General features: G+C 51.9%; 2 protein-coding genes and 1 long non-coding RNA gene across 3 annotated transcripts; 1 reads left to right on the forward strand and 2 right to left on the reverse strand.

The window, feature by feature from the left end:
* Window positions 1-4215: 4215 nt before the first annotated feature.
* On the forward strand, window positions 4216-8620 carry LOC113955142. The gene is made up of 2 exons (XR_003530436.1): window positions 4216-4817; window positions 8464-8620. It is a non-coding gene; the product is annotated as an uncharacterized LOC113955142 (long non-coding RNA).
* A 903-nt stretch (window positions 8621-9523) lies between these two features.
* TRARG1 (trafficking regulator of GLUT4 (SLC2A4) 1) lies at window positions 9524-23220 on the reverse strand. Its single transcript, XM_027660342.1, has 3 exons — window positions 22736-23220; window positions 15660-15792; window positions 9524-15066 (listed from the first exon to the last, which is right to left on the reverse strand). Exons 1-3 carry the CDS (start codon window positions 23141-23143, stop codon window positions 15059-15061), a joined length of 549 nt encoding a protein of 182 aa, XP_027516143.1. The 5' UTR covers window positions 23144-23220; the 3' UTR covers window positions 9524-15058.
* Window positions 23221-25427: 2207 nt separating this feature from the next.
* BHLHA9 (basic helix-loop-helix family member a9) lies at window positions 25428-26404 on the reverse strand. Its single transcript, XM_027660343.1, has one exon. It carries the CDS (start codon window positions 26218-26220, stop codon window positions 25474-25476), a length of 747 nt encoding a protein of 248 aa, XP_027516144.1. The 5' UTR covers window positions 26221-26404; the 3' UTR covers window positions 25428-25473.
* Between the last annotated feature and the right edge of the window lie 778 nt (window positions 26405-27182).

A 27182-nucleotide genomic window follows, 5' to 3' on the forward strand; every position in this document is an offset into this window, starting at 1 on the left:
TTCCTGGCAGAGCGGCAGTTTCGTAACTCAACCAGTTAGAACCGTGCTAAGAAAATTATTGCTGAGCATTGAAATGAAGGGAGAAAATCCATAATATTTCTGCAGGGCACATTTCACACACACACACACTGTTTTTAAATTTCTGCTTTATTCTTCCTAGTACACAAGCAGCTACTTCCAAGCTGGCCAGGCACTGGAACACAAGGGATGGTATTGATAACTTTACCACGCTTCACATGGATGGGAGTGTTTTTACCTGTGTTCTTCAGGCTGTTTCTCTATGTGTTTGTCTGATCTTCAGTCTCTGGTTGCTGGAGCAGGGCAGGGGCGTTTGGGCAGCCCCCAGAACCCTGTGTTGAGGCAGCAGCTCTGTGTGTCCATAGCCTGGGGTGCAGCTGTGGCTTCTCCTCAGGGCAGGGCAGGAGTGAGGGGCAGGCAGGACTTTGACCAGGCACTGCTGGGGAGGTGAGTTTGCCCTTCCTGGGAAGCCACAACATCTTTTCTTAACCAGTATTGATTTCAGGAGTATTGCATATGGAAGTGGGGGATAAATTCCTGATGGATTCTCATATCAACCAGAGTTCTCATTTGTAGTTTAGAAGTCCTTTCTTTGAATGGTCTTACCATTACTGTGAGAAGAGTCAGTTCCTCGCTGGATGTTGAAAATGAAAGAGCAAAAGTGGATTTTGAAGTGGTGTGAAAGTGTCAGATAAATTGTTGGCAGCCTGTCCCCCAGGGCTGTGTCCCCTTAGGTGTTGCATTCCCAAAACTGCTGCGGGGAGCCAAGGCTGGTCCACCACTTGTGATGGTGCAGCTCGTTTAGTCACAACTGTTTTAACCCTAAACGTAGCAACTTGTTTCCCAAGATCACTTGATGCATATTCTTCCTATTTTTACTTTTTGTCCCAAAACTTTCATTAGAAACAGGAAGGAGAGGTAACAGCTGTGTCACTGCTGAAGGAGGAAATAATTCTGAAACTCCTTTTGGCAGTATTGAATTATGAAATCCTTCAGAGCAACGTGCAGGACAGGAGACTGCAGTGAGAGACACACTGAGCCAAAACTGAGCCACGTTCTAGGTGACATCTCTGTGCCCTGCACCTCCCCTGTCACTGCATATCTGAACCACTGGTGATGCTTTCAGATCTGAGTACAGAAGCAGCTGTTGGTCTGTCTGGTACTGAGTGAGGAAAGCAAATAAACACTCTGGACCCAAAACAAAACCCTTTCTCACAAAATATCCCAGACCTTGTAAATGAGTTTCTGATTGCACTTTCTGATTTTTTTCTTTTCATATACCTTCTTGGAACTTCTATTGTAACTGTAACTATTTTTGTTCTCACCTATTGTGCATTCTCTATATGTATTAAACAAAAAGGCTTTGATATGTAATTTAATAATAAAATAGAATTCTAAGCAAGGTGCTTTGTTCTTTCCCCCACTGACAATCTGCTTAAATGTAAACTTTAGGGAAGATGCAGAGAAGATTCATTTCACCACTTTAGAATTGTCCCTGAACATATCAGTCAGTGTGTTCTGCAGTTTTATACCAAATATCAGAGGTGATGGAGCATTTCCTGACCCAAAATGCTTGGTGTGATGGAATCTGGACTCATCTTCTCCTGCCTGTGAAGGGGTTGATTATAGTCATGATGTTTATTCTTGCTGTTCTTTGACAGGTCAACAAGGATGGTTTTCTTTAGAGGTAAGTGTTAAAAATCTCTCTCTGTGAACTTCTGTGTTCAGAACAGACAGGAGCCTGTTACCCTGTGGTTTTCCAGCACTGCTGTGGTCTGCTCCACCTCCCTCCTCAGGTGTTCAAACCAGGCAGTGTCGTGCCTGAAGGATCCATCTGTACCTGGGAGTCTTGCAATCTCTGCAAAGATCAGAATATTTCAATGCTAAATCTTTCAGTGTCACTCAAATTTATTTTCTCAAACCAGCGAAGCTGCCTGGCAGGTGATACCCGTCCGTCTGCGTGAGCCCCCGAGAGGAGACAGGGATTTCTCGTGGCAGAGCTGTGAGCAGAGATACATTTCTGTATCCTTAATGCCTACTAAATATTCAGGAGTGACCAGATGCTTTCCCAAGGGAAAGCTTTGACTGCGTGTTTCAAGCTAAAGAAGAAACTTCAAAAAAACTCCTGGAGATGGAAAGGCAGTTCTGGTTTCAGACAGTGGGAAGTGCAGTTGGTTTCTCCAGTTGTGGCGCTGGTAATAAGTGGTGCATAAAATTCCATCTTCGTTTGGATTAGAAAATAAATTATTAATGGCACTGAATCCTTTTTTCCAGCTCCCTGTGCAGTCAATAATTTATAGTGGCACAGGCGTACGATATATATTTTTAACCATCCGCCTCCCAGAATCCTGTTGTTCATATTGAAAACTGCTGTCCTTCCTGACAGGCTCCGGCACAGTGGGTGTTCCTGCATTATGGATGAGCCCTGCTCTGCTCCTTCAGTCCTGGTGCCATTCCACGAGCAGATTTCCTGCTGAAAGGGAGCCCGAGCGCTCCATTAGAAATTCATACAGAGAGACAGGAGTGTCTTTGTTTTTCCCCTTTCACTGAACGTGGGCGATGTGCAGCTCCTTGGACTCGATTTTTGACTGTTTTAATAGCAAACCCTCAGTGTTTACAGTGGGCATTCCCATTTCCTGAATGCCAGCCCTTTATCCACCATCTCCAGGTACAGAAGCTGTGCTGCCAACGCTCGTGCCTTGGCATCTGGGCTGTGCTCATTAAACACTCAGAGCCTGCTGTTGCCTTCATCTTCCCCTTCCTTGCAAGCTGCTGAGGCTGTTGGAGCGTGTGTGCTGCTGCTCATCCCTGGCTCAGCCCTTCCCTGTCGCAGCCCTCCGTGTTCTTTGTTCCTAATGGGACTCTGAGGCTTTGCTAACCCAGTTTTGAGAGGCTGCAAGTAAGGCAGGAGGAGTCAGGCTGCAATCACAGTGTCTGTGCCTCTGAAAGGGCATTTGCAATTCTCTGGGTTATTTTCTGGTTGTCTTGACTCTTGCACCCTGTGAGCCCTCTGTCAGCCAGGGGTGTGATTTTGAGAGGTCTCCTGTGATTGTGGCCATTTAGATCTTTTACATCCTGTGTTGCTCTGCCTTGCTCTGTCTGCTCACTGCCCATCCAGTTCTCCTCACTTCCCTCCTGGATGTTTGCCTTCAACCAGACATTTCAAACACACGAATTTATTTTTGGTTTCACAATTTTTCCTTTCTTTTTAAAAAAAAAAAAAAAAATCCATCCTTACTTTGAAGTCCACACAGGCTGTCCAGGGTGACTTGAAGCTTATCAATCAAAGCCACACCTGAAGAAAAATCACTGGTAACCACTTTGGTGCACGAGCACAGCGTGGTGCTCTCCCACAAATGCTGTAAATAGGTAGGGTTTAGGTGCTGTTCTGTTTCTTTTCTTATCTTCCTTGCCCATACCCATCCATATGATGCGGAATTCTTGGAAGTGGGAACAATATTATTCTTCTTTTAGTCATTCTAAAGCTGCACTGAAAATAGAAGCTCCTCGCTGCAGGTTGCAAAGTCCCATTGAGCTGCCAGCTGTACAGTGGAAACTTCCCTAAGATGTTTGCTGGTACCTGTGCCCTGGGCATGTCATCTCCTACAGATCCCTCTTCCTCCAGACCGGTGCTGAGCTGGCTGCTTTCAGGGTGAAATGCTGCTGAAACGCCAAATATTTAAGGGAACCTTTTCTTAGGACTCTGCAGGATGCTCAGGAATATTGCAGGTGTAAAAAGAAATTGTGAGTAGCTGGGAAAGTGCTGATCAGGTGTCCCTGGCAGGTCCAGCTTTAACACAAACTGTAATTTATTACATTAAAAAGTAACTGGACCGTGCAAGGTCCTTGTCCCCACTGGGCACTGGTGGGTACCTGTGTTGTGGTGCTGAACCAGTGGGGGATTCCATGAGTGTCCCCCCACTTTCCAGTGTCAGGGGAGGCTGGATTGACCTTGGGGCTTCATCAGCCTGTCTCCTGGATGCAGGAGAACATCCAAGTGCAGAAGGGGGGATAGGTGGATATTTCCCTGCCGTGCTTTAAATGAAGTTCCCTCTGGGTCAGGCGTGTATCACCAGTGCTAAATTTACTTCAAAATATTACTGAGGTGGGGAGGTTTGTGAGTCAGGTCTATAAAAGCATGCACTGCTTATGTAAAGAAATACAGCTTGGAAAGAGGCAGGAGGGGCTTGGGCTGCAGTGAGACCATTCCTGGTGTGTCTGTGCCTTCTCAACTTAAATAGGTCTTTGAATTCATGTAGTGACTGTGCCTTCAGGTTGTGTGTGTTCCTTACAGCAGGACTGAGGGATCTGCTGGCCAGCTCTTCTTCTGTTTCCAAACATCTCAGGAAATGTAGATAATTTTTCAAGCCCACGCTCTGGCTTAGATGAAATTGTTTTAAAATAAAAAACAAACACTGGGGGATGATCAATTCTTGATGCTTCAGGGTTGCTTCAGGTGGAGTTGTGCTGCAGTGCCTCTGGGAGGGGAAAGGAGAGGTGGGAGGGATGTTGCTGTGGGGATTTTGGTATTTGGATCTCGTTTCATTCATTCAGGTGCCCTTGTCTGTGTGGTCTTGAACACCTGAGGTCCTGCAGTCAGCTGAGTCTGTGCCAGCAGAGCATCTCTGTGCCTTTGCCATGGCAGGTGTTGGCCACCCTGAACAACCACTAGCGTGCGTGTGTCTAACCACAACCACATCCCAGGGGAGCGAGCTTCTCCTGTGCTTCCTCAGGGAAAGATATGCCTTAACTCAGCAGCCAAATTCCTTCTGCAGTTGTACTCTTAATGCTCTTGGGAGGTGAGTGCTGGGCTCACTGTGGTTGGGAGTTCTGGGCAGGGGAGGAAGAGCTGTTCCTCAGCTGTTCACTCATTTTTTGGGACACTTCAGCTTATACCCACTCTGTGCTTTGCAGTCAAGCATCAAGGTAAAAATCGAGCGTTGCTTTAAGGATAGCAGGTCTTACCAACATTTCTTTTGTTTTGTTGCTGCTTGCTGTGTACCTGTGTACCTCTGCAGACCAGTAACAAGTAACACTGCAGGGCATGAGGTGCTGGTTTGTTTTTCTGCCCATCTGGAATTGGCAAAGTGATCTGTTTGCATTAAACCTTGCTGGGAAGGAGGATAAAACACAGGTTTTATTAAATTGTACCTGAGACCAAATAACTGGAATAAAATGCTTTGGAATCCGTAACCTATAATTAAACATTTCCAAGCGGCAGCGAGGTGCAGTGAGCTCAGCAGAAGGAGGCATTTTGCTGGGAAGCCTTTGCTTTGTTTCACGCTGTGTGCTATTAAAGCAAACAACTTTGCAAGCTTCAGAAGCTTTCTGCAGCTCTTGACCAAGAATAGCATCTCACATCACAGCTAAGCTGGAAACAATGAGGGCCAGCAGTTGTCGGTTGGTTGGGTTTTTTTAGCATGTAAACTAGGTAGCTTAGCTCGTGGAGAAATCCCCATTTCTCTATTTTAGGTGTTCTAGGAGGTTTCTTCTTCTGAAGGATCCAGCAGTAACCACCATAAAGGAAAGGTCCTTGTTTAGAGCAGTGCCCTGATCTGCTGATGCAATTCCCAGGCTCTCCTCCGTTATATAAATCCTAGATCCTCACCACCTAATCCAAACTTCTGCAGAGTCTGTCAAATATGTCTTGTCTGATTAAAAAGATGAGTCTGAGATGTGATAGAAACATCTACCAAGTAAGATCACGAGGAATCCCCGTCCCTGGAAGTGTTCAAAAGGCGTGTGGACGTGGCACTTGGGGGCATGGTTTAGTGGTGAACATGGCAGTGCTGGGTTAGACTGGATGATCTTAGAGGTGTTTTCCAACTCCAGTGATTCTGTGATCAGCCTCACTCCTGATTCCATGTCTCTCTGTGTGGATGCAGGAGCTGTGGCTGCGTTGCTCCTACTGCGTTTGCAGAGGAGCGGTGACAGCTTTGAACTGGTGGCAACATGCAGAGTCTTCATCTGTAAAGGGGTGGGATCTGCTTGATCTGGGTAGGAAAATAGGAAAACAGAGTCTTTTGGCACCCTCACAAAGTCAAATTCATTTTTTCTCTCCTCTTTTACTGGAGTCTACCAGGAGTGTGTTCAGGGAACCATGTATCTACATTTCATCTTTTTTTAAATCTCTGCAGCTAAGAAGCTGTTCTGTGAGCAGAGGGGGGAGTTTGGGGTGCAATCCATTCTTTTTTGGCCCGGTGTTGGGTGTTGCATCTCTGCAGACCAGGGTGAGCTGCACCAGAGCCAGGATGTTTGTGTGCTGCTCATCACAAGGACTCTGCACCTCTGCAGCCTTGAGCTCTCCCACTGCCACTGCACCACACTGCTGCCCCAGGGCTCTGGCTCCAGCGCTTCCCAAATGACTTCCCAAGAGGCTCTGCATGGCTTTCAGCGAGCCCAAGGAATCCCTGAGCTGCTCTCTGTCAACAGCAGCCAGTGTTGGGAGTGAGAGAGAAAATGGAAATATTTTCCCTGTGCTTTTACTTCGTAGCACCTGACTGGAGCAAAGTCATGGAAACCAGTTGAAGAACTGGTGGCCAACTTTTTGTCCTCTGCTTGAACCACAAACTCATGCAAATTCATTAGTGAAGACAAACATTGAGAGGTAAAGGGAGAGCCTACAATGTTTAGCAGAAAACGTATGCAACATGGAAATTGGATGTAAACCTCTTGCTGTTCCTCTGTGAATCTATTATACATGAGCCCATCAGAGCAGAGTATTAATAAAACAGGAGCTAAAGCACTTGGCTCTGCCTCCTCTTTAGCGAAACATCAGAGCCCAGGCTGCCTTTGAAGTCTGGAACTTGCATCTGCCCGGCTGCTTCGGTGTCATGGTCAGGATGCTCCGAGGGGAAATCTCGCCACTGAAGGGGAATCTCTCCGTGGTGGGGGAGGTTTATGTGAGTCAAATCCTCCTCCTCCAGAACAAAACCATTGCGTTTTTTCTGCTCAATCTCCTCACCTGCTGAATTCTTTAAGCAATACACAAAGAAGGCTAAAGATGCTTTAAAGCAACCTCAGACATCACGTGCTGGGATCTAAATGGCTTTTGTTCCTCGAAAGCTTTCCCCACCACGACCCCTCCGTCCCAGCCTTTTGTTATGCACAGGTACCACAACCCCCTTTGATTTGCTGGATAGTGGGAAGGAAATTACACTGGACTTTCTAAACATCTACATTTTGTCTCTTCATCAGGACAAATAAATGTGGCTCTTTCGACCTGCCCTGTAATCCCAGTTGTGTTGCCAAAGCCCTTGTGCAGACAGTGATACCTCTTGCCCTGCTGGGTGAGCAGAGGCAGTGGGGAGATGCTGCAGTTGAGTAACACGAGCTTTGTGCATAGCCCAGCCTTGGTGTAAAACAGGAGTAACTGTAGTGTGGTGTAAGTTTGGACCTGCATGGCTGTGAGTAATTAATCTTGGCTGATGGCGCTTAGAGGTTTGAGCAGCTGCTATCTGAGCCCTGGGGTGGGAAACTAAACATCAAGAGCACTGATTTAGGTGGTGTTACAAGGGGAGGGTGCTTAGGGGTAAGACCCAGCAGATCTAATTAGACTTGTGGTTTTCAAAGCAATGGGGAATGGACACACCAAAGGAATAGTCTTAATTTGTTAAAAATGCCCTAGTGAGCTGCAGAGCTGGGGAGGGTGGCTAATGTAGTGTAAGAGAAGGGCTGTGGGATAAACAGGAAGGCTGAGCACGTTGCTGGTGTTTCGGAGGCTGTGGAGCAGCTCTGTCTCACTGGTTCCTTGGGCAGTGATGTGCCAGGGCTGCCTGATCCATAGGAAACCTTTGGGACAGATCCAGTGTTGAGCCTGGCTTATAGGGGCTGGGCTTTGTGTTGTGGGCAGCAGCTGATCTAGAAGGACTAATTACTGTTCCTTTGGTCAGCTTCTGAGCTGGATGTGAGGATAACAGATCTGGGGTTTGTGAGCTCACTAACATTTAATCTCCATCCTCTCTGAGTACCTGCAGGTTTTTCCTATTTATTCATTTTTCAATGCCCCAAAACCCCTACAGTTTGCATCCTTAAGAAGGACAAAGAGGTGTTTATCAAAATGACAGGCACGCCAGAGCTTGACTGTGTCACATCAGGGGGGTTTGGACCACAGAGGTGGGTCTGTTCACTCTCTGCCTCACCCACATGGCTGTAACCACTTCCAAAACATGGGCACAGCAAATCCCACAGCTGGATCTGTTCTCCTGCAGTGTTTGCTGATGACTTATTTGGTGGGCTCTGTCAGAACCCCTTTAGGTGTTGGTGGCTCAGTGCTCCTCCGTGCCTCTGGCTGGTTCAGTGGGAAGCGACCTGCCCCTGCCTTGGAGGGAATTCCATGGGCAGGATGAGCTCCAGGCAGGGCCATTAAATCTGTTTGTTGCTGAATCACTCTGTGCCTGCCAACCTCACAGAGGATTTACATCCATATTTCTCCATCATGGACAGGGATGAAAGTGGAAGTGCTGTGCCTGATGCCAGGGCCCACAAAGCTTCACTTTTGATCCCTGCTGCTGCTGGTGGCACCTCCTCCCCATGTGTGTCCTGCTTTGCTGGGAGAGCGAAGGAATTGTCCTTGGGAAGCTGTGAGACTGTGTTACCTCTGGTAAGTCCTGAAGTCTGGACAGCTTGAGTGTTTGCTGCAGAGAGCTGTGTGCTACAACTAATCCATTGCAGACTTGGCAGGTCTTCTCTCCAGGCTGGGCTGGGTTGGGAGCTGTGTTGCCATTTGTTCCTGGAGGATGCCAGAGATGCACAGCAAGGGGAGAGTGTTGGGGTTCAGCTGAATGAAGGGGTTGTGTCCCTCAGCTTCAATAAGGACCAGTAGCCTTGACTGACCAGTGTGCTGTTACACACAAGTAAACTCTGGTAGTGACCCCAGGTGGGTGTGACACACAGTCAACAGCCTTCTAGTCTGGTTGGAGAAACTCCTCCTGGGAAAAGACCACAGCCAGTGGTTTTGGTAATGGCTGAATTTCAAGCCTTGGCTTATGAAACTTTGCAAGGGCCTGATTCCTGGGAGCTGCTTGCATTTAGACTCTGTGAGAGGAGACCAAATATTGCTGTGCAACCCTGAAATCTAGGCTTTTGCTCAATAATTTTGGTTTTCCAGCAGATTAGGAATTTGTTCTTGGCTGTGCACCAGGCTGTTGACCTGCAGTGGCAGAGCTGTGGTGAGAAGCAGTTCCAGGGACTGCTCCCCATCCCATCCTTGTGCCCTGCAAGGAAGGAGGGTTGATTTCCTTCCCTGTGCCCTGGCTGGCAGAGACCTCCCACGGTAGCTGTGCTTCCTGAGGTGCTGCCTGTCTCTGCAGCATGAGGCTGATCCCTCTGCACCTCTCTCTGCTCTGACTTGTGCTGTTTTCTTCTGCTCTTTGCCTGTACATATTATTTGCAGCCCACTGCACCCAAAATACCAACTGGTTGCTCTTGGAGTGTGAAGCAACAGTTAAATGAGTAGTTTGGATAATTTTTTTTTTCTCATTTAGACAGAAGAAACCAGTTCAGCTTTGACCATGCATGTTACATTTTAATTTTTTTTTTCTCATGCCAAGAAATACAAAGAAAGTATATAAGATATACCATACCATCCTGCAGAAAAAGAAACATTTATCAGCAAAGAGAAGCACCCAGCTGCAGTTCCTGGTGTGTTCATGCTGTGTGTGGATGGTGGCTCTTCCCTTTTGGATTTGGAACAGGAGGAGCTGGTGCATGGACGGTGGCTGTGGCAGTGGGGGGATGGACCCTGCACTTCCACACCAAGGATCATGTCCTGGCACCATCTAACAAGGGCCCCTTCTCCCAGGTGGGATCAGGGTTGCCTTGCTGAATCCTGCACACGTTCCCTTTCTGATGTTTCTTATCCTGGATGGGTATTTATAGGTTTGAATTTCGCTATCTACTGGTGTCAGCAAATGCTTTACAAATATTCCCACTTTGAAAAGGCTGCTTTCCCCCCCCCCACCCCCTTGGCTTGTGCCCAAGCAGGGGAGTTTTTTCAGTCCAAACCTAACTGGTTTTGCCAAAATTAAAGGATGAAAAACAATCTTAAATCTGAATTATTTGAGCTTGACAGTGCGACCCTGGCTGTGGTTCTGTGATAAGTAACAAAGCGACAGGGCAAGGGTGAGGGTATTGGGGCGGGGGGGAGAAGAAGAAGTCATGAGGGCAGCCTAGTGGGTGCATTTCTGCAGCCTATTCCTGGGCTCAGAATGAACAGAAATGGGGTTTTAATTTTCTATAAAAGGCAGGATCTGCTCCCCTTGTCTACATGGAGAAGAGTGTGTTGGGAAGGTCAGGTACTACGTGCTGGGCTCTGCAGGGAGCCCAGGTCAGAGGTTCCCTGCCCTTGCTAACCCCTTCCAGAGGAGCCCAGCCATGACATGTCATTGCCAGCAAGACCTGTCCTGGTTAAAAGAGAGGCAGAGGATGGGAGGAAAGAGCCTGGGGGACTCACACATTGCTCCAGGGATAGAAATGCTGAGGGGAAAGCACAGTGAACCAGCAGAGATGGGGGCAGAGGGGTAAACTGGAACAGGGTGAAATACCAACTGGAAAAAGCAAACCCATCATGAGCACAGCAAACTTTGAACTCCTTTGTTGCTTTCTTTCCTCCCTTGCTGCTCAGATCCCTTTGGTCTCCTCTGCAGGCACCAGCCAGCGTGTTGCTGTGACCCACTGACTTGTGCCAGACCTCTCCTGACCCTCGGCTGTTGCATCCTACGAGGAGCTGCTATGAAGCCAGGCAGGTTCATCTGCTCAGCAGCAGCAAACTGCTGGTTCAGCTTAAGGCTTTGATCCAGCCTTGCTGCACCCAGCAAGGGCCCTTCTGGGCCTCCCCACAGAGCCCAGCTCTGCCCCAAACCCCGGGAAAGGAGCCCAGGGCCACCAGTGCCAGAGAGGTGCCAGAGCCACGTGCTCTGCTCAGAGGCTCTTTCCTGAGCAGTGCAAACTGTGTATTTATATCCCACCAGGACCTCACACTTGTCGATTGTAACTCCTACTTCAGCTTACATTTAGAGATGTTTCCCACCTTCTCCAGCCCTTCAGAGAGCTCTCCTCCCACCAGCTCAGCTTTGCTGTCAGGTAAGGCTGGATTGCCACCACACTGCTGGATCTCTTATGTCTCCTTTACCAGGGGGTGCAAGTTGGGCAGGTCCTGAGGATTTCGTGACTGTCAGAGTTGCAAACACAGAAAACTCTGTGTGTGTGCTTAGAGGAGGCTGCAGCAGGTGGCAAAGAGCTGGGGGGATAAGTAACAGGGTTTGGTTGTGGGGATGGAGAGGGAAGGTCTTGTGACAGTTTTTGTGATTGCCCTCCCGTGCTAAAAGCCAAGTTAAGGAGAGAAGTGGCTGTGCCTGGATATGGAAAAAGAGATGCTTGCATTAAAATGAGCACTAAAGCAGCAAATAATCACGAGGAATGCTGTTGTTCCCTGGATGTAGACCAAAGGAGTGACTGTGCCTGCTGGTGGCCTCAGAGTTCTGCCTTCCTCTACCTTCTTGTAAGACAGCACAGGTGAGGTGTGTGCCAAGGGCTGGGGGCTCTGCAACCTCTTCCTTCATGAATATAAGACAATTCCACCCCAAAAGAGCCAAAGAGGCAGCTGAGCTGGGATAAAACCGCGTGTGATGTGGAGAAGAGCAAAGTGGCAAAACCTTTGCAAAATAGGCTGGAAAAGGTGTTGAGAAGCTGGTGGAGAGAAGGGACTTTCCAGATATCCCTGGAGGGTTTATTTCTCCAGCACTGGAAAGCCAGGTTACAAGCAGAGGAAATATTTTGTCAGGGATAACTGTAGAGGCTTTTCTCTGGATTTAAATGTAGGATAAGAAAAAAAAGCTATGTTCAAGAGTGTAGTACAGTTGTATCGAATCAGAAAGAAGATTTTAGAATGAAAGGGATTTAAGTGTTTTAGTTTTTCTTTTTTTTTTTTTAATACTTAATAGTGAGGTGAGAAGCGTTCCCTCAGCTGCCTGGTGAGACAGGAGGAACAAACCCTGTCTGGGTGCATGCAACAAATCATCACCGTGGGGTTTTGGGGGAATGTTTCTGCCTTCTCCTGCATTTAGGGGAATCCTGGTACCTCCACTGCTCTGTGCTCCCCTGGCTTGGGACTTCCCCTGGCAAGGACCACTGCAGCTGCCTCACAGAGCCCCCCCCTCCTTCCTATGACTGCAGGCATCCCAGTCCATTTTGAACTGTAGTGGGGTTTAGTTTGTCTAGATTCCTTTGGAAAAATCAGGTTCAAAGGAAATCCGTGTTCATGCACGGTTCTATTAAGGAGGAGAAGGAAAAAGGTGGTTGTTTCTGGAGCTGTTCAGTGCCTGTGACTGAGCATTTGCCATCCAGGCAATTAGAGCAGCGTAATGTGAACCCACCTCGTGGGGGGTGGCAGGGATTAATCCTTTGGGTGAGGGAAAGCACTTTAGATGAAAGGCTTTATATAATGATAAAAGAGCATTTAAATTCTTACTTAATAAACACTTGGTGCTCTCAAGTCCTATAACTCACTTTTCCCTGACCGTTGGCCCTTCCTGCCTGAGGAGGAGCTTGCCCAGCTCTTCCCATCAGCTGAATTCCAGCAGCTCAGCGGGTAAAGGGAGAAGATGCATGGACAAGGCAGCACTGCCTTTGTGTAGCCCCAAAAGAATGACACCTGTTTGCCAGCAAGCAGCTTTTGGGTTCAAGAGTCAAAGAAGGAAACGTGTGGGGGATTCGGTGGGATTTCAACAGCCGTGAGATTAAAGTTGGAATGTCCGAGGGAGGGTTTCTGAAAAGCTTAGGAGGAACAGGTCTGGTGCCAAGGGGCACCTGGACTGAGGATGCAGGTGGGAGCTCCCACCCAGCAGCCTTCAGTGGTCTCCTGTTTGCTGAACTCACAAGAGATAAATTGGAAGAGAAAAATTGCGGATTTGGTCCATTTTAGCAGCCAGTTGCTTGTAATAAAGTGCTGGCAAAGGGGTGGATGGGAATGGAGCCCGAGAAAGTGCTGTAGTGAAGTGCTATTGCTGTGAGTCCCTGGAATCCCTTTTAGTGTAGAGAAAATTGTTAACAGCATGTCTGGGGGATTTGGCTTTCTCACCCCCTGGATTCAAATAATGTCTAGCGAAAGAAAACACTTTAAAGAGGAGCAAGCAAACAGGGGACAAGAGAATTTTCACAGCCATGCCTGTGGCTTTGCACGTTAGTTACTGCAGAGTAACTACAGCGTGGATTTACAGTTCACCCCTACTCTGTACTAACCCCCTGTGCCCATTCACAGCCCAGAGAAGAAGTCAGTGCCAAGCAGTTGCCATGTTGTGAAGTTTTCTATGGTGTGTAGTGGATTCTCCATGTAGACAAGCCCTCGGAAGCATTAAATTTGGTCGAAGGTTTGGGGTGTTTTTCAGGATGTTAGGGAGCAGAAGTGCCCTGAAGGACCACATTTCTCAGTCAGTCCATATTTCTGGGTCCCAGGTTGGCAGAAAGGCCAGGGAGTGCAGCTCTTGGTCGTGTATTTGTGTCAGCAAAGTTTGGATAAAAGAGACTCAGGTAATAGGGAGCCAGTGGACGTGGCCAGAAGTCATCTACAAAGCCTGACTAAAACAACAGGCAATGAAACTTTGCATAGTCTGGGTGGGTGGGTAGAGGGCCAACCCCAGGAACAACCCACAGCAAGGATGGGGTGAGCAGGAAGGAGAAGGGATGGGGCTGGAAGGAGGCTTCAGGGGGTGTCATGGTTGCATCCCACGGGAGATGGCCAAGGGAGCTGTTTGGTGTGGAAGACATGGTGGGGCCTGTGGTACCTATAGGCAGAGTGGGAGGAGCAAAGTCTATGTTCTTGTTGTGTTAAATACAAAACATTACAAAATAATACAACTTGTGGAACTGACCCCAGACAGCTCCGGGGACACCGGAGATTTCCAGAGATGCAGAAGAGCATATGAGGGGTGCAGGGAGAAGAGCAGGGATCTAAAACTCCTCCATGCCCCTGAAAATCCCCTGGAATGCCCTAAGCTGAAGCCCCAAAGGGTCAGGGAGATGAGCAGTGGCAGTGGCAGGGGCTGGATCACGCTGAAGCTTCTGCATGGGCATCATGATGTGACATCAAGGTGTAAGTGGATGGAATGTGCTCTCTGTGCCTTGGTGCTGCTGCTACAGGTTAACCAGGCTCTTGTCTGGGTGCCATGAGCACCTCCCTTTGGGTGCACAGAGGGAAATGCGTGGATTCACAGGGAACATGTTATCTTTCCTTCCATTAAAAAGCCCACCATGGGGTCGGGGTGAGGAGGAGCCTGGGGTTCTCATGCAGCAACATCCTGCTCTGCCAGCTCTGAGATCTGCCCTAAGTGATAAAAGAGCTCATAGGAACAGACATGGAGAACATTCCCAAAGGCATGCAAATGGTCATTGTCTCTTTTTTTTTTTTTTCATCAAAAATACAAAAGCACCCACCACATCCTCCAGCTTTTGCGGTTGCGTTCCGTGCGGAGCAGAGCCGTGGTCCTGCTGCAGCTCTGCCCTCCCTCCTCCTCCTCTGTGGAACAGCTCTCAGCTCCTGATGGCAGTTTGAGCTTTGTTTTGTTTTGTAGAGACAGAGAATTTGACGATTTAAAAACCAACAACCCCCCAAAAGTCCAGTGACTTGTGCCAAAATCCTTAGGAGGATTCCTCGAAATGTCCCGTTCTCGCCTTTAGATTTTTCTTTTAAAACAAGCTTCGTTCTTGAAACTCTCTCCTCCTCTTGTACTTTAGTTGTCTCCCCACTCCGTGAGTTTTGCTGGAGGGGAATGAGGTAGTGGATTTCCCCCTTCTCCTCTCCGCTTGGTGTCCGATGGCCTTTCCCATTCCTTCTCCCGGTGTTTTTTATCCCATCACCTGTACAGACTCATTTCCAAGAGTGAATAGAAGCATGCGTTCCTTCCGACGGCGCTCCAGAGCAGGCTGTCTAGGGCTGCCCACCTACACTGTGACAATTTTTTTTTTGTTGCAAGGCTGAAAGTAAAAACCCCAAAAGGAAAGTTGTCTTCCTCCTCTTCAAGGTATTTGCATGCTGAAACGTCTTCTAGGAAACTGGAAGAGAAAGAGAGTCTTAGGGCAGCTTCCAGTGGCCACAGATGTTTCCCTTACGCTCCTGGTTTGGGCTTTGGGTGTTTCTGAGGCCCCTGCTTGCCTGAGCTGTGCTGGTCATGCTGGTTTGGCAGGTGGGTTTGTGTTTGGGAGGTTCCCCAAACATTTTGGGATTGTGTTTCTGGGAAGGTTGATTTGTGACCTGAAACCCTTCTGTTTTTATACCCCACTCCACTCTTCTAAACCCACCATGGCTTTTGCCAGGGCAAAACCTTTCACCAGGGGGATCTTGTGTGGTCACCACAGCACTATGGACAGCACAGGGAGGGCTTTCCATGCTGGTCATTTGGACAGTGTGTGTGGTTACTACCAGGAGCCCATTCTCTGAGCTGTTCTGCATGTGTGTGTGCAGCTGGTGATGGTCAAACCAGCCTGGACTGCAGGGGTTTAGTGCTCTCCCAGTTCAGTTAGGATGGGAATGGAGCTCCATCTACCCGAGGGTGGTGGATGGTGGGCAGGTGTGTCCTGTCCACTGGGTTGGAGCCAGGTGAGGTTCCTGCTCTAGCTGGGCTGTGGAAAAGAGAAGGAAGTGTTACCTCTGACGCTGAGTGAAATGTAGAGCACGATGATGATGGTCCCCAGGACGATGGAGACGATGCTGAGCAGCCTGGCCATGCGTCCGAGCCGCCGGGCTCCGTCCGTGTCCCCTTGCTGCCCACTGTTCCTTGACTGGGGGGACACAGAGAGAGGCTCCTGAGAATGGCAGAGTGGCTCCCTGGATGTACCTCCCCACACTGAGAGCTCTGTGTCCACGGGGGCTGGACCTGCCACCCCAAGCTCTCACAGGATGACACACAAATCCCCTCGGTGAGCCCACGGCTTTGACAGCCCATGGTCCTGATAAACTGTTATGCCTGGACAATCCATCTGGGAAGCTGCTCTGCTTCCCTGGGTAGGAGCTGGACTGACTCAAGCGTGTTTTTTGCTGGAGTGACTAAGAAATAACCCTGGCATGGGACAGCAGCCACAGCAGAGCCCCAGCCAGCACCAGCCCCTCTCTGAGTCTTTCATGGAAAACCCTGAAACTTTTGACTGCAGTCCCTGGAGCAGCTCAATTCCATGGGACTGTGCAGGGGAATTGCATCTCCATGGGGTACCACCAACCCTCTGCAGCTTTTGTACAGACAAGCATCCTGCTTCCCTCTTCTGCAAACATATGTGTTGAGCAGCAATGTATGTTGTGAGTTTAACCAGCACTGACAAACTGGACAAAAAAGCAGTGACATTTCCAAAGCAGCATGAGGCTGCTGTGCCTTTGGAGATGGATGTGTGTGTGAGAGGAACAGGCTTTGATAAAACAAGTGGTAACCACTGGCTTTCCCCTCATGGTGGGATGTGCTTCGGTGCCTCTGCATCACCCTGAATTTCTGCTTCAACACAGACGGGTTGCGTTCTCCATCTCTCTTTTTAAATGCAGTCCTCCTACAGTGAATTCCTGCTCTCGTGTGCACTGTAGGGAGGGGAGGAATAGTCCATAGAGCTTCTCTATTCTGGTCCTGGTTTCATTGTGAATTCCCCTGCTGCTCTATTGATTTCCTCAGGCAGCTCAGTGAGAGCTTTCCCCTGCACTGTAAGGCAAAGCAGGGTTTCCCTGGCTGTGGCAGGGCTAAGGAGTGGGATGGGGGAAGGCACGAGTAGGTGGCTGGAAATCATTTTGTGTGGAGTCATTAAGGGATGAACAGAGATCCCCAAAAGCTGGAGCTAGAACAGGATTTGCCTGGTGCTGATGGATCTGGAACATGTCCAGAGAAAGGTAACGGAGCTGGGGAAGGATCTGGAGCACAGGTCGGATGAGGAGCAACTGAGGGAACTGGGGGGGCTCAGGGGGGACCTTCTCACTCTCTACAGCTCCCTGAAAGGAGGGTGGAGCCAGGTGGGAGCCAGTTTCTTCTCCCAGGTAACAAGTGATAGGACAAGAGGAAATGGCCTCAAGTTGTACCAGGGGAGGTTTAGGTTGGATATTAGGAAAAATGTCTTCACTGAAAGGGTGGTCAGGCTGCCCAGGGAAGTGGTAGAGTCACCATCTTTAGAAGTGTTCAAAAAAGTGTGTAGATGTGGCAGCTGGGGACGTGGTTTAGTGGTAACATGGAAGTGTGAAGTTAATGGTTGGACTTGATGATCCTAGAGGGCTTTTCCAACCTAAATGATTCTGTGATTCCATGATGTTGGTGGGCACCAGCATTTTTATGACAGGCTTTCAGTGGGCTAAATTGCAGTGATCCTTAATTTGGAGCTTCCCTTCGAAATTTTGCTTTTCACTGCTCACTCAGGGATGGCCACCCATGAGCTTGGCTGAGATCCAGACCCTGGGAGCATCTCTGGGGGGTTAGTGGAATTTCCCCTGGGTCTGTCCAGCTGGGGCTGGGTGGGTTGAGCAGGATTTGGGGGTCACACCCAAAGGGGAAAAATGTAAGATTGGATGAGCAAAACCTTGCCTGGTACCTGACAGGGCAGCAAGGGTGATGCTGTGGCCTGATCCTTCTGAGCTCACAGCCCTGGGCTCAGCAGCACCGCTGACCTGCTGGGCTAGAGAAACCTCCACCCTCACCAACCACACAGAGCATCCTGAAGGCCAAGCACAGATCATCAACAAACATCACACACAGAGGCATCATAAACTCTCAGAGGAAGTGATTACCCATCTTCTTTCTTGCTCTTCTAATTGGCAAATCATTGGGTTCCTGAGTGAAAAAAACCACTGGAAATAAGAATTCCTGGTGATGGAGAAGCATTGCTGCTGAGAGGAGAGCCCGGAGCGCTCCTGATCCTGCCGGAGAGGGTGTGCTGGGCGTCCTGCCCTTGGCTGAGGGAGCTCCCAGCACTTAGCAAAGGGCAGCTGTGCAGTCCCACGCGAGGATATTGTGGTGGAATTACTCACCGTGCGTCAGCATTTGCTGCCTGTGCAGTGGAGAGGCTGGAGCCCCTCCATCGGTGGAACAGGAGCTCCCTGCTCGGCCAGAGGCAGATGGGCTGTGACCAGCCCGGCTCTCTGGGCTGAAAAGCCTTCCCAAATTCGTGCAGTGCCCTCCTGCCTCCCGTGAAGCCCATTGGGAAGGGAGTTTGGAGGGAGGAAAACTGGGTAAAGGGGTTTTAAGGACCGTTGGTGATATTTATACGTGGTTGGGAAGGTTTGGAGTGAGGGGAAAGGGAAGCAAGGCAGGACAGGGGGAGAAGGGAGCCCAGCAGCCTTATCCAGTGAAGGAATCGGGCAAAACCCCCCTCGACTTCAGTGGGAACAGGGTTTTTTAGATACTTCAACTACCTTGAGCAGTTACTCTTTATTTAGAGATGCTTTTAAGTGTTTAACATTTTAGCATAGGTTAAAGGCTTCTTCCCCTGCCCCATCCATCTCCAGCTGTGCTGCCTTGGCTGAGCCAGGGGTCAGGAGAAGGGGATCTGGGGCAGGCTGTGGGACCAGCATCTCCCTGTGCCATCTGCCAGCTCCTCCCTTTGGGGCGTGCCTGCTAAAAATGGGGAAACTGAGTTAAGAAAATAAATGTGCAAGTTAAAAAAAGTTAAAGGTGGAAGGGGATCAAAGCAATCCCACTTGCCTTTCAAAAAATGTGTATCTCGGAAATAACTGTGCTGGAAAGGATCCCCTGCCACATGTTTTTTTAAATTAATTAATTAATTAATTAAGGGTTAGGAGGCCTAGTCGTGCTCCAGCACTAACCATGAAACATCACTGAGAGTCTGAACAAACAAATATGTGATGTTACTCTCCCATTTCCAATTAATCTTACTTTAATGCCACTGCCCCTTGGCAGCACCACGACCAAAACAGGCCGAGCCCAGGCAGCTGCTCCATAGGAAAAATGCAGCTTTGGAGGTTTCCATGGACTCATTTTAGTTTGTATCACCACCTAAATAACACAGCAGAGCCTCAAACAGGCGGGCCACTGCTTCCACTGCATCCCTGCAAACGTCCTGCTCCACTCAGTGCCACCCTGTACATCAACAGTGACACCAGCAGAGCTCAGGACCTCGTTCCTCCTGGTCCCAACAGCAGGTTTGCCAGACTGGCTCTAAGAGCGATGGGATGCAGCCAAGAGCTATTTTCACTACAGAACAGGAGGTGACAAAATGAAGCCTCATGGGTTGGTGGCAAGAGATGGGGAGGATGCAGTAGCCCAGGGATCGACAGAATCCCTGCCCTGCTCACCAAAAGCTCCAACACTGGGGATTTATCTCTTTAGGCTCTGGTTTTTGTAACAAGTGTAATATTTTGGCAGGGTGTGGGTTAGACTGCAGTGAAATATGCAGTTTTAGCTGTCTTTTAGGGAAAATATATAGGCTAACGAATTCAATGTATTTATCACTACAGCTTTCTGCAAGTGTTTATTGCTCATTTATCCTGAACAATTACAAAAAAACACATCAGCATTGGCATGGGGTGTTTAGCAAGCATTTGGTACTGTACATATATTATTCATTGGTGGGGAACAGTTTGATTATAGTTCTCTAGTATCACTAATCCTGTGTTTTGCTTTCCACATAAAAACATTAACATCTTGTTTATTAATGGAGACTCGCCGAGGCAGAACATCTCAGAAAGGCTCGAGGGCGACGGGGGAGTGAGTCACTGTGTGTGAGCCAAGGGATTCCTATTAGAGCCCAGGGCCTTGGAAGTGGGTGCTGTACTGCAGCACCTGTGGAGCCAGGTAAGGCTGCTGTTGCAGAAGTTATTAATCTTACCTGTTTCCCACTGCTATCTGTTCCACTTACTGTTCAAAATGGGTTTTTTCCCTAAGTGGCCCTGTTGCAAATGAAGGCAATTATTTTTCTGTGCTAGTCCCAGGGATGGGGAAGACAAATCATCACGTCCTCTTCCCTGCAATCTTTCCCACTTTATGAACTGGCTTTGGGTGCTCTTTGCTGCCTTCTACCAATGACTCAATATAAATCACTAATCCTCAACACTTGTGTTTTGTTGAAGGAAACATTCTGAGAGGGGTATAAGTCAGCTCCAGGCTCAGATAGATGACTATGGCATTTAAAATGAGTAAGGATAGTCCAACTTCTCCCACATCTTTTGGGGAAGACATCACTTATTTTGGAAACCAAGTACTTTACAGGGTTGCCCTTGATGTTAATATATGGTTCTTCTGGCTGGGTATTTTCACTTCCCTTCATTTGTTCAGAGTTTTGTATATTGTGACCTCTCTGCTCCTTCCCCCGATGTGGCTGCACTTTGGTGGGAAGGGAAAGGGATTCACAGTAGAAATGCAGTGTGTGTGTGTGTGTGGTACCCAGCTCTGCCCTTCACTGCTCTGAGATGGGTCCCATGGGGCTGCACTGTCCTTGTGTCCACCAGTCCCACTCTCTGGCTTGGGGAATGACCTGAACCCCTCAGTGCAGCCAGATCCTCACTTGGCCAAGAAAATGCATCCAAGGATCAGTGGAGGAGCCTCCAGGTAACTCATTTCCACAAGACCAGCATTAGCAGGAACAGGCTGGAGGCTAAAGCAGGGGGTTTTTTTCCACCTCTGGCTATAGGCCCTGCTGGGATCTGAGAGCAGCTTTTGGAAAATGATTTATGAGACACTAAACTCAGAAGCATTCATTTGCTTTCCTCTCTGGATGCTTATTGCCCAGAAAAAAAGCTTTCATGTGCAAAAGCATTGACTTAGGAAAGAAAGGCACAATTGCAGAGCTAAAGGAATGTCAGTACATCGTGGAAAGGTCCTCCTGTTCCCCCAAGTGACAGGAATCACAAAAACCTGGTTCTTGCTCAGATTTGTGCCTGATCAGGCACTCCCGGGTTTTACTCCGTGAAAAAAACTAACCCTGTGGGAACCTTGGGGGTCACAGGGAGCTAAATTCCTAAATTTAAGCAGGTAAAACATCAGCCAATGCCCTGAGAGCTGTTCCTGCTGGCAGAAGGACCCAGACAGATGTTTGCTGTTTCCCCAGGGTCAGCACAGAGGAAGGATCACTCCTCATCCTGCTCCGCCGGTGCCGTGTGGAGCTCCCTGGCTGTCAGGTGGGGGTGTGTGGAGGGGATGATGGTGTAGGCAGGGCCAGGACTAGAAAGGGCAGTAATAAATTAAGTGAACTGTATGTGCTATAAACCTTGTCCTGGAGAACAAGCTCATCTGAGTGCACCTCTGCCTTTGGGGTTGGGCTTCCCCTTCTCCAGCTGTGGATGAGCTCTGGTCAATGTGACCAAGGGCCTTGGAAGCAGAGGGCAGCCAAACAGTCTTGTTGCTTTGTTGGCCTTGCTTGCCTTTGGGTGTGACACAGTCACTACACCCAGTCCCTCACTGTCTGGCAGGATTAACTAACTCCTGCTCCTTTTTCACTGCTTACTCTTCTACTCCGTGGGGCTCCTGTGGCCCAAGGCACATCCCCACTGCCCTGGAGGCTCTAACGCCTGCGAGGGAGAGTGTGAGAATCTATTTTGCATGAAGGCTAATGTGGTTGGAAAATCCCCGTGAGAGACCTTGTTTATTACCATGGATATGCAATACCCAGCTGCTTTCCCTCTCGTTGCAGTGCAAAGCCAAACAAGGCTGGCTGGCTTCCCTGTATGCTGCCTAAACAGGCTCTGCCACACAACTGTACTACGCAGATGACAGCTGGCACTGGCAGAAACGATGATTCCTCCTCAAAATGGAAATGGGTCTCTCTAGAGGGCTTTCTGTGGCAACTGCCAGTGTCTGCCTCCAAGTTGTTGTTGGTTTTTGGGGAAGCGCTGGCTGCAGGTGCCCCTCGGTGTATTTCTGTGTGCTAAGCAGGTAGCTGAGATGATTTTTCAAAGAAAAGATTTGCCTTTGTTGCAAATCAAAGGCACAGAAGGTGCTGGGGGGGCTGTACAAGAGAGCAGCGTCTGATGGGTAAGGGGGTGGCCGTGCCTGTCGGGCTGTGCTGACTGAGCCACCTGTACCCGAGATGGGTGGGAGGCTGGCTGGCTTCATTCTGCCCTGCTCGGCTGTTGGTGTATTTGCTGAGGTTTGGGGGATGTTTAATGGCGAAAATTGCTTCTCCGGGGCAACTAAAAGAGCTGCAGGTGCACCTGACCCTTTGAAGTGCCTGAGGGACAGGAACCAGCCTCCAGCCAGGGGTCTCCCCGGTGCTGCAGGGCTGGGCTAGGAGGGGCGGAGGGAGATCCCTTGTCATTGCTTCGCCTCGCAGCTCCTTCCCGGGAAAGCCCGGCGAGTCGTTCTGGACCGCTGCCTGGCGGCAGGGATCGGGCTTCCCGGAGCTACCGGGCTTCCCGGAGCCCTGCCCTGGTATCCCCCACCCATCTCCATCTACGTCCCGCTGCCTCCCCGCATCTCCATCTCCATCCCACCGCCTCCCTTTCCACATCCATCCCGCCGCCTCCCCGCGCGCTGCCCCGGGCTCGGCGCCGCTCCCCGCCCGCCTCCTCCCGCCTCCGCTCCCCGGACCCGCACCGGAGCGCCCTGCGGGAGCCGAGCGGCGGCACAGCCCGGCCGAGCCCCCGCGCCCCGGGCTGAGCGCTGCGGGAGCGGTGCGGGCGCCTCCCGCCCCGCCGCGCCCCGGTCCCGGCGGTGCAGCACCGCGGACAGCTCCGGGGCGGCCGTCGGGGGCGGCGGGAGAACCGGGGGGGAACGGGCGGGTCTGTGAGCCCGGCGGGTCCCGCACTCACCATGATGGAGAAGACGAGGGCCACGATGTTGAGGGGCCAGACGGGGCAGAAGCAGGAGAAGATGGCGAGCACCAGGTAGTCCCGCGGGCGGCCCTGCTCCGGGGCCGCCGTGCTGGTGGCCGTGGAAGAGGCTCTGCCCAGGCTCAGCCGGGACGGCGAGAGCGGCGGCGCCTCCAGGTGCCCGACCGACACCGACTTGTAGCCGAGCCCGTGCCCGTTGCGCTCCGTCTCGCCGGGCAAGGCTGCCGTGAAGGATTTGGAGCCGCGGAGGCCCTTCTCCTCCCGGCCCTCCGTCGCCGACAGCAGCTTCTCGGTCTCCTGGAAGCGGGTGGGCAGCACCGTGCCCGAGCCCGAGCCGGAGCCCGAGCCCGCGCCCGCGCCCCCGGGCGCGGAGCCGGTGCTGGCCATGGCCCGGCGGAGCGGGCTCCGGCAGCGCCCCGCCGCCGCCGCTCTGCGCTCGGGGCCCGCCGCCCCCCGGGAGGCCGAGCCGGAGGAGGGGCCAGCCCGGCTCGGCCCCCGGGGCAGGATCGGGGCCGCTGCCCGCCCCCGGGGTGTCCCCGTGCCCCCCGCTCCTCACCCCCGAGCCGCGCTCAGCCTCCGCCCGTCCCGGTGCCGGCGGCGCCGCGGCCCCCCCGGGATGCTGGCGGGGATGCGGCGGGGCGGAGCGGAGCGGTGGGAGAGCAGGGGTGTCCCCGCCGCCTCCGACCCGCCCAGCCCCGGGCTCTGTCCCGCCCCACCGACCCCCCGCTCTTCCCGGGGGCTCCCACGGGCTCCGCTCCGCTGCAGCGGTACGTGAGAGCCCAGCCCCGGCCGGGCTCCGCCTGTGCCGGCGGGGTCGGGGCCGCCTCCAGCCCCGGCGGCGTGGGGGATGCCGAGGGTGGGTCCGTGCTGGGTACACACAGCCCTGCTGCCCCTGCCTCCTTCCTGGCTGAAAGCCCTTCCCCAGGCAGGTGGGGGGCGTGCGGCACAGAGCAGACCCTCACAATGCCCCTCATCGCTGCAGAGCTGGGCTGGGGCTGCCCTGGGTCAGTGCCATCTACGGGGCACACCCAGCACCTTCTGCCTCCCTGAGAGGTGCCCAAAGAGCCTCGTGCCAGCCAAGACCTGCTGCCCAGCCCTGCCCAGAGCCTTATTCCATCCTGCAGCCTCCAGGTAGAATCAGGACTTACATTTTATAAATGTGAACCTGAGAGCAGTGGGGGTGACCCAGCTCTTGGGGGGTCTTGTGGGGTTATGTATCCCCCTCGCTCCTGCCTCTGTGACCAGCTATTTCCATCTCTCACTTCAGCTGGTCACCAAAGCTGGTGGGGGAAAAACATGGAGATGCAAATCTGTGAGGAGGGAGGGGTTCCTGTCTGAGTTACGGTATCACTTAAACCTTCCTTGAATGCTGGTGTTGCTGGGCTCTCACTCCCTGGGTGATGGCTGCTGACAGGGCAGAGCAGGGCCGTGTGCTGCTCCACGGAGAGCCAGAGCAGGGAGAGCACCCAGAGCAGGGATGCTGTTGGGAGAAGCAGGATTCCCTCCATGGACAGGGCTGCAGGCCTTCTTCTGGCAAAGGGAACACCTGTCAGAGGCTGAAGCCAAGATGCCTCATATCATCAGCACTTTAAAGAGGCTCCTTTGCTGAGCAAAGAGCTCTCTCTCCTGGCTGCCGCCAGCTTTCCCCTGCTCCCAGCCCAGCTCCCTTGTCCCACTGGGGATTAAGGAAGGAGGAGGAGACCCTGGGGAGGGCCTGGCACACAACAGCAAAGGGTTGAGATGGTTGTTCCAGCATGTGCCCCTCGGCAGGGAAAGAGCTCAGACTGCCCTTTTATGTTGGCAGCCATGCTGGGAGCACTGGGGTGGGAGCAGTGGGGCTGGGGGAGCTCTGTGGGGTCAGCACTGCGGGAATCGCACAGTGCAATTGGCCCAATCCAAAAATCTGCCGGCTGTGGTGAGTGTGGTTGTAAATCCCTGCCTGATTCCTGCAGCAATTCCAGTTTGCTGAGCCTTGGGTGGAAGGGAGTCCTCCCAGCTGGTCCAAGCTCTCTAAGCCAGAGGGAAGGGACAAAAGGGACCTTTCCAGTAAAATTCCCCTTTCCTCCCTGCCGTGGGGCTGGTCAGGAACGTGCTACCAGCCTGTCCCACCAGAGTCACTTCTCTGTGATCAGGAGGAAACTGCAATCGGATGGGTGGGTTTTATGAAAGCCGACATCTGTCTCCCCTCACGGCCTCACAAATCTGCCAGGCACAAACGTCTGTACCAATGAGCTTAGCATCAAAAGTCCCAGGGCACTAACCTTTCCCTGCTCCTGTTCCCCTCCTTCACCGATGGGAGCCAGAGTGACCAGCCAGCCAGGGGCTTTAGCATGATCCCCACGGCCCATCTGTCCATCCCACACATATTAAGAGCCAGTGCCCTGGTGCTGGGTTTGTAATTTGTATTTTCTCACAGAGCAAGCAAGAGAGAATAAATAACAGTGGCAATCAGCAACAGTGAGAACTCACAACAAGAAACAGAGAGCTGGCACTTCCAGAGGACTTCCTACATTCCACAGTTTTCCCACAGAGCAGAGACCTGGGCGGCGCTGGGGTCCAGTACAGCTTGTTGGGGGTTCCCAGCTCTCAGCAGCATTGCAGCCAAGCTCCACATCCTGCAGCGCTTCTCTCTCACCCAACATCCCTTCCCGCTCCCCCCACTTGTCCCATGGATCCATTACCTTCCTGGCACCATCTCGCCACCCCGGCCCTGCAGGTCAGTGGATGGGGAGGCACTGCTGGTGTCCCCAGCTCTGGTAATAGCCCAGGTGCCAGGGGAGTGCCCCGGCCAGGGGGTCCTGCAGGCTGCCCGTGTATCGCTGCTGGCGGGTGCCCCGGAGCGCAGGGTGGGGGGTCCCACTGGAGCAACAGGCAGGGCTGGGCATGGAGTGATCCTCCTTCGGGCTCTCGTAGTGATGGAGCTGCTTCTGAGGGGAGAACTCAGCGCAGAGAGGAGACGGAGGGCAGCGTGTGCCTGCAGAACCGGGCTCCCAGGGGTGCTGGGGGCGGCTGCCCTTCACCCCTGGCTCCTGTGTGGGGACCCCAGCCCGGCCGTGGCACTCGGAGTGGGTGTAGGGCCAGCAGCACCCGGCGCCGTGCAGGGACAGGGACAGAGCCGTGATCCTGTTGATGGCTCGCCGGAGGGTGGCGATTTTAGAAAGCCTTTTGCCACCGAGGTCATGCTTGAGGGCCAGGCGCAGGGCGTTGAAGGCTTGGTTGTAGTCCAGAATCCTCTTACGCTCTCTGACGTTGGCAGCCATCCTCCTGGCCTTGGAGCGCACCGGCCTGCTCCTCTTCCTCACCTTCATCCCTTCAATGTCCCCCAGGCAGGCAGCTGCTTCCCTGCCCTGGGGGACCCAGAGGCTCTGCCCACAGCATGCCTGGGGTGTGCCCCCCGCTTCCAGCTCCTCCTCCGAGCTGTCTGGCTCTGGCTCTGTGCCTTTCCCCGTGGCTACTCCGGACATGGCAGCGGCCAGGGGGAGCGGGAGAGGTGCTGCTGTGGTCCTGCCTCCTGCGAGGTGTGGGAGACACTCCTCCAGGGACACACAGCCACCTCTAAAAACCCCACTACAGGGCTCGTCACGTGGCTCCCCCGACCCTCCTCACCTGCCGCAGGTGTGGCTTTGCAGAGAGTCACAGGGCGAGTCCTGCCTGGTTCCTATCCCTAGGGATGCTCCTGAGCATGTGGTACCAGGCTTGCAGTGAGATGCTCACAGGCCCCAGCATGTGTTGCAGTGGTTGCTTTAGTCTCTGCTAAGAATTTGGGTGCTGCAGGAGTTCCCCTGTGCTGCTCTGCTCTCTCCTCCACTGGGTGGGCTGGTGGCTCAGCCTGGGCCAGGTCATGCCTGGGTTTTATGTGGTGCTGTTATGCAGAACCCCGTGGGGCATCACCACCCTGGCTCTTCTTTCCCCCCAGTTCATGGGTGCTGCTGCATCTCTGTTACTTCCTAGCTAAGAGAAACTGAGGCACAGAATGATGACACTGCTGAGAGAGGAGCAAGTCCTGTGGCTGAGTGCAGGAGAAGGTAAAATTACTCCTGCCCCAGGATTGGGGCTGGAGGCTCCACACAGCTGCACCCCAGTGAGCCAGGAGAATCTGTGGGCACTGAGGTAGGTGAGTGCCTGGGAAGGAGCAGCCCCGGGGAGTCAGGGGTCAGTGCAGGAATGTGCAGGGCTTGGCATGCCTCTGCCCTGCGGAGCAGGAAGCAGGAATGTGTCAGGGGGGATTGGGGCAGGTGATAAAAGAGCTAAAGTGCTACCTGCATCTAGAGTCTTCCTGTCCCTTCGAAGCAGAGCAGGAGCCTGGGGGCAGAGCTGTCTGGGCTGACGTGCCTGACCGGCACTTACTTGGGGAAAACGATGCTGAAAGCAGCTCCTTGTTTCCTGAATCCATAAGCTGGTGGGATGAGGGACTTCCCAGGTGCAG

Source organism: Corapipo altera, unplaced genomic scaffold (assembly GCF_003945725.1).
Source record: "Corapipo altera isolate COAL_440 unplaced genomic scaffold, ASM394572v1 271, whole genome shotgun sequence".
Classification (NCBI taxonomy): Eukaryota; Metazoa; Chordata; class Aves; order Passeriformes; family Pipridae; genus Corapipo; species Corapipo altera.

Bases quoted from the DNA above. Each gene is read 5' to 3' on its own strand.
- BHLHA9 (XM_027660343.1), bottom strand. From the start codon at position 26,220: ATGTCCGGAGTAGCCACGGGGAAAGGCACAGAGCCAGAGCCAGACAGC.
- TRARG1 (XM_027660342.1), bottom strand. From the start codon at position 23,143: ATGGCCAGCACCGGCTCCGCGCCCGGGGGCGCGGGCGCGGGCTCGGGC. The intron at 15,793-22,735 runs GTGAGTGCGGGA...GTGTCCCCCCAG, and splicing joins CCCTCGTCTTCTCCATCATG to TCAAGGAACAGTGGGCAGCA.